We start from the raw sequence: 5,585 nt of genomic DNA, 5'->3' as shown, positions 1-5,585 counted from the left end.
TACAACCAGCATCATGGAAATTACAAAACTGCAGCTCATTCAGAGCTCTGCTGCTCGAGTCCTCACTAAGACCAATAAAGTGGACCACATCAGTCCAGCTCTGAGGTCTTTACACTGGCTGCCTGTCCGTCAGAGGAGAGACTTTAAAGTTCTGATGCTGGTCTATAAAGCTCTGAATGGTTTAGGACCAAAATACATCAGTGACCTCCTGACCCAGTGTGAACCTTCCAGATCCCTCAGGTCATCTGGATCCGGTCTTTTATCAGTTCCCAGAGTCAGAACCAGACACGGAGAAGCTGCATTCAGCTTTTATGCTCCTTATATCTGGAACAAACTCCCAGAAAGCCTCAGATCAGCTGAAACACTCAGTTTATTTAAATCCAGGTTGAAGACTCACCTGTTCTCAGCTGCATTTGAATAAAGCACCAAATCCACACTTAAGCTTAAATTTCAAAACTTATATTTTAACTACTGATTTTATGTTTTGATTTTATCTGTTTTGTTTGCTAATTAGTTTGTTTGCTTGTTTTAATCAATTTTAAATCATGCTTTTTGTTTCTAATGTCTCTGTAAAGCACTTTGAATCACCTTGTTGAATTGTGCTATACAAATAAACTTGCCATGTAGCATAGTGAGCTTACAGACACTCAACAGCCTCTAACCAGATATGTGCGATCATTCTTGGTTCAGTGAAAGACAAAAAACAAACGCTTCTGCAAATTTGTTTTATTAAATAAAACCCAAACATTCAAACATCAGCTGAGGTCCAATAGAAAAGGCATATTTATATTAACAGACACATTAAATATGTACAGTCCTGTAGACACAGCTCAGGTCCAGAGGGCCTCTCATTCATTCTGCTCAGGAAGAATATACACAAATCCAAAGTATAAATAGAATATAAAATTTGCTCTTGTGTAATCTACACTATGTACAGTTAATGCTTAAACACCGACACCAAGCTAAAGGAACATCCTCCTGTTCATGAGTGAGTCTGCAAACAAATCTTTTAGGACTTTTGGGGAAAATAAAAAATAAATCTTGTTTATTCGGTTTAATTGTGTACATAGCTGGTGAACTTGGTTGGCAGATTGTCTTCGGGATAGACAGTAGGTCCTGTTTTCATGGTTGGAGGCCCGTTTAAAAGAGTCCAGTGACACTTTGTTACCACCTCCACCAGGAACACCTTCAGCAGAACTTTGGCAAATTCCTTCCCAATGCACATCCTGGAGCCACCACCAAATGGGATGTACTGAAACCTGGAGGAGTCCGCACACGGATCGGTCATGAAGCGCTCTGGCTGGAAGTCTTCTTTGTCAGGGAAGATCTCTGCCACATCATGAGTGTCGCAGATGCTGTAGACGACGTTCCAGCCTTTGGGAATCTGGTAACCCTGAGGAGGCAAGTGGACATCATTAGTGAGGCGCTTCTGTCACGAGTCTTAAAGCTTCTGTGTTCAGATTACTTATGAAATGGTTGCCAGCTTACGTTGAGCTCAAACGTCTTGAGGGCCACTCTGAAGCCTCCAGGGACAGGAGGGTTGATCCTCAGCGTCTCTTTGATGACACAGCCGGTGTATTTCAGCTGCTCCAAGGACTCGATGTTCAGGCTCTGTAGGTCCATGCCCTGCTCCGCCTGAACACAGAGAGCGATATCTAACTGTTGTGTGAAGCTGCAAAGATCAGCTGCCCGTCTGTGTTTTTCCTCAGTTTTCTAAGCTTAGTCAAGGAACCCACACAGGAAGAACTCCACAGAAGAAGTCTCCCAGTGGGGTTCAAACCAGCCTCGATGCTGTGAGGCAGCAGTGCTAACCACTGATGGCCCACTTGATCAGATTAGGTTCTAGCTTCAGTATGGATGGAGCTCCACAGTAGTTCTGTGATGTAACTTTATTAAAGTTTAATTTAACCAGAAATACAAGTCTTGGGAAATCTAAAGCATCAGACTGGACAGCAAAGACTCGGGACTGTTATTACACAACAAGTAAAAGCTCAGCACCAGGAGATAGATGGGTAAGTCCAGACCTTGTTTCTACAAAATCAGCTAGAAACAGTCCCTGTAAACAAGCTTTACCTCGTCCTGGAGCTCCTGTCTCAGTTTATCCACCACTTTGGGGTTCAGACCCAGGAACATGACCAGAGAGGTGGCTGTGCTGGCTGTGGTTTCATGCCCCCCAAACAGCAGCTCTGTGGCAGACTGCTTGATGGCCTGCAAACAGAAATACATTCAGTGGCTCATATGAAGAAATCTGTTTTGCAGACGTGCATTGCAGCAGGTGACCTCCTCATTACCTGCATGCTGATGGGCTCTTTGTTCTTGTTGCTGCTGTCTATGAGCTGCTGCAGGGCATCTCTGGGTTTCCACTCCTGGTCTGACTCCTGCACCTTCTTCTTGATGTTCTCCTCAATCTTAGAGTGGATGAAGTTCCTTGCTTTCAGACCCTGCAGGAGAGGAAGCAGGAAAGGTGGGAATAGAGGGGAAAACATCAGATGAGGGGAGGAGAGAGAAGATCAAAAGCATCCTAAACGATTTCATCTTGTCCGTAAAGTTTTGTTATTATTTGGACTAACTGCACAATTAAACCCTTAAATATTGGCAGGTCATGCTTCTTACCCTGTACAGTCCACTGAAAGGCACATCGATGGGCAACGAGAACAGGTTCTTGATCATTTCCTCAAAAGCCTCCACAAGCTCGTGCTCATCGGTTTGAACCTGCTCCGGCTCAAAGCCCAGCAGGACCCTCATGGCGATGCGGAACATCAGCCGCTTCATCTCTGGGTAGACCAACACGCAGGAGTCACGTGCCAGCCATTCCTTCACTGCAGCCTGAACTTCCTCCTGGATAACCGGGATGTAGAGCTCTAAAGCCTCCCTGGAAAAGGCGCGCAGGATAGCCTGAGGGGCACAGGAGTGATGATGGAAGACTTAGTGAGACCATTTCACCTCAGAGCTGGTGTCCTTGAATGTTTTTAGTCAGGCAATATGCCACAAATGACACTACAGCTCGACAAATCAGCAGCTGACATCACTTCATTTACACTGATTCCAGGTCAGTGTGTTAGCAAAACCTTGAAGATGATTTGTATCTGAGACCAGTTTCAGAATAATTATACACACAAATGAAGAGCACAGACCAGTCAGCTCAATCCGACTTTAATGTTTAGATATGGTTCCAGCTCAGCACATTATTGCCCTGCCAAGCTCCTGGCAGATGTGCAAAGAAATAACTGTTAACAGGAAGATCGCCAACAGATCCAGGCTCACGGGAGCAGCGACGTAGAACGACCAGCGACCAGATGGGGGGTGAGGGGGAAGGACTAGAGCAGAGAGGAGAGACCACAGCGAGACGAAGGACAAAGACGTGCAGAACATGAAACAGGAAAGAGTCTATAGCAGTATAACGAAGCTGCTTCAGCATCACCTGCTGGAGTCCTGATTTTAAGCTTTATCAAAACAGAAACATTCAAGCTGGGTTTTTAAAGCAGGGTGGGTGTGGGGGGCACAACTCCGTGTGGGCTTCTGCTCGACAAAATCCAGTTTGTCTAAAAATGCTGTGGTCAAAAAACCTCGACCACATCTTCATGAAGCAAAAACATTTTGGGTCAAGCAGCCTGCCGACCAGTTATTACAGTTCCTGTAACATTCAGCCTTCACCTGATCCCAGCTCAGCCGGCTTTTCCTTCATTACTCTTTAGTTTCACTATAATTATTTGTATAGATATTCAGAGACGGCTTTAAACCATCTATGGACATTTTTATTTCTGTAGTAAAACTTGGCATATTTGCTTAAACCAGAATCAATGTTAAAGGAAAATTACATTTTCCCCCTCACATTTGAAAAAGTAAGCAACCTTTCAGAGACCATCACTGGGTGTCTTTTGCGATGAGATTCTCTCTTTATTAGTTTGTGCTCAAATGTGGGACTTTACAGGACACCAACTAGCAGAAACTCCCAAAATACGGATCCTGATTCACTCTTTTGACAATTTGGGGCTTTTATCTTTACAGTTTAAGATATTCATGTTCAAACACTGCCACAGATTTCAAAAACATGGATGGAGCATTCTCTGGAGGATTGGATATGAAGCTAAGATTGCAAAAAAACAAAGTCTAAATTCTAAACGATTTTCGATTCGATTAAAACAAATTAGATTCTGAGATTGTGTTTGTAGATGGATGACCCTGGTATTAGAAAGACAAACTACATTGTGTCAGAGGACATCAAGTCTCTGCTTTAACAACATGACAGAAAGTTTCTTTAAAAACAAACAACAACAAAAACACTTCTGAATGAACTGTAAGCAACATACAACACAACTACAAGCTGTCAAATCTGGAGGTGTAGTGTGACAGATATGACTGTGGCATGATGACATTGAGCTTCAGCACCTGGAGGTAACTGGTGTAAACTGGTGCAAACTGGTGCCATGTCACAAACCTGAACAGAACCGAAGTGACTGAGCTCGAGTTTCCCGGTTTTTGTAGAAAGGATGCATTTGTTCAGAGTTTGGACGCAAACCTGACGCAAACCCCGCCCTGTAGCTGCGCTCCCTCTGCGGAAAGGTCAAAGTAACTTACTTTCTTTTTAGTCTTGTGCTGAGCTCCGTGCACGTTGGAGAGCGTCTCCGTGCCCAGGATCGCGCGAACAGAAGCGGGCCACTGCGCGGACACCAGCCTGTGCTCCCCCAGGAGGATCTGCTTGACGTTATCCGCGCCAGTCACGCGCACCGTGCGGTTCCCGAAGAGGTGTGTGCGGTAGATGTAACCGTACTTCTCCCGCTTCATCCGAAGAAATGTTTTCCTCTGTGAACATGTGGCCACACAAACAGACTGTCATGTGTGGGTGGTTTTACCCTCACGCACATTAAATATACACGTACACGTTTATGACAGTGGGTTCGTTTTAATTCCACACTTCCCAGAAGCTCCGGGAAACCCAAACTTTCACGTTTAAACTGAATATAATATTTGATCCTGATGATGACCAGAAGCAGCGTTTACCTGGAGGAGGAGTTGCAGCGTCTCTCCAATGAAAGGCAAGCCCATGGATCCAGGGGGCAGCGGCAGAGGGCAAGTCGGGTCTCTGCATCGGAGCGTGTAAATCTCCCACAGCTTCACGGCCAACAGGAAGAGCAGAATGGGAAGCGCTACGGTGCACAAGAACGTGGTCAACAGCGCATTCACGACCATGTTGCAGCGTCTCGTGGGCCCGGTGAAGATTTCAGGTGGAGCTCAGTCTGCGTCTGGGACTCCGGTGTGCCAAGCCGCAGTTTTTATAGGCTGGCAGCCCGTGGGCACCTTCTCCTCCCTCCGATAAATTAGTTCACGCAAAGTTCATCTTTAATTGTGGGTGTTGCTCGGCCCCGCCTCCGACCTGTGCTGGCCGACTCGCCTCACCATTTGTTCCAGAGGCCACAGCTTTAGTCCCTACCTCCTGTTGCACGCACACAATCCACGGCGGATTTCACTGAGAAAAGGTGATGATTCCCACCGAGACAATGGAAGTCCCGAGACGCCTTTGTTGGCAATAAGCAGCTACTTTACACACTCATTACCTTGGCTTAAGCCCCGCTTGTAGGAGCGCT

General features: G+C 45.7%; 1 protein-coding gene across 1 annotated transcript; it reads right to left on the bottom strand.

Annotated features, from left to right (window-relative positions):
- Positions 1-862: 862 nt before the first annotated feature.
- On the bottom strand, positions 863-5,225 carry cyp26a1 (cytochrome P450, family 26, subfamily A, polypeptide 1). The gene is made up of 7 exons (XM_087837006.1): positions 5,002-5,225; positions 4,579-4,803; positions 2,614-2,895; positions 2,292-2,441; positions 2,074-2,208; positions 1,489-1,635; positions 863-1,393 (listed from the first exon to the last, which is right to left on the bottom strand). Exons 1-7 carry the CDS (start codon positions 5,188-5,190, stop codon positions 1,055-1,057), a joined length of 1,467 nt encoding a protein of 488 aa, XP_087693132.1. The 5' UTR covers positions 5,191-5,225; the 3' UTR covers positions 863-1,054.
- Positions 5,226-5,585: the final 360 nt, after the last annotated feature.

Source organism: Neolamprologus brichardi, unplaced genomic scaffold (assembly GCF_056152115.1).
Source record: "Neolamprologus brichardi isolate AB-2024 unplaced genomic scaffold, ASM5615211v1 NODE_ptg000038l+_length_1369362_cov_1, whole genome shotgun sequence".
Taxonomy (NCBI): Eukaryota; Metazoa; Chordata; class Actinopteri; order Cichliformes; family Cichlidae; genus Neolamprologus; species Neolamprologus brichardi.
This window is presented reverse-complemented; position numbering and strand designations above follow the sequence as displayed.

What these genes read in the sequence shown, in the direction of transcription:
- cyp26a1 (XM_087837006.1), bottom strand. Translation starts at nt 5,190, where the DNA reads ATGGTCGTGAATGCGCTGTTGACCACGTTCTTGTGCACCGTAGCGCTT. An exon ending in CTTTCAGTGGACTGTACAGG is followed by an intron (nt 2,442 to 2,613) that starts GTAAGAAGCATG and finishes CCTCTCCTGCAG; the next exon opens with GGTCTGAAAGCAAGGAACTT. An exon ending in TCAAGACGTTTGAGCTCAAC is followed by an intron (nt 1,394 to 1,488) that starts GTAAGCTGGCAA and finishes TTGCCTCCTCAG; the next exon opens with GGTTACCAGATTCCCAAAGG.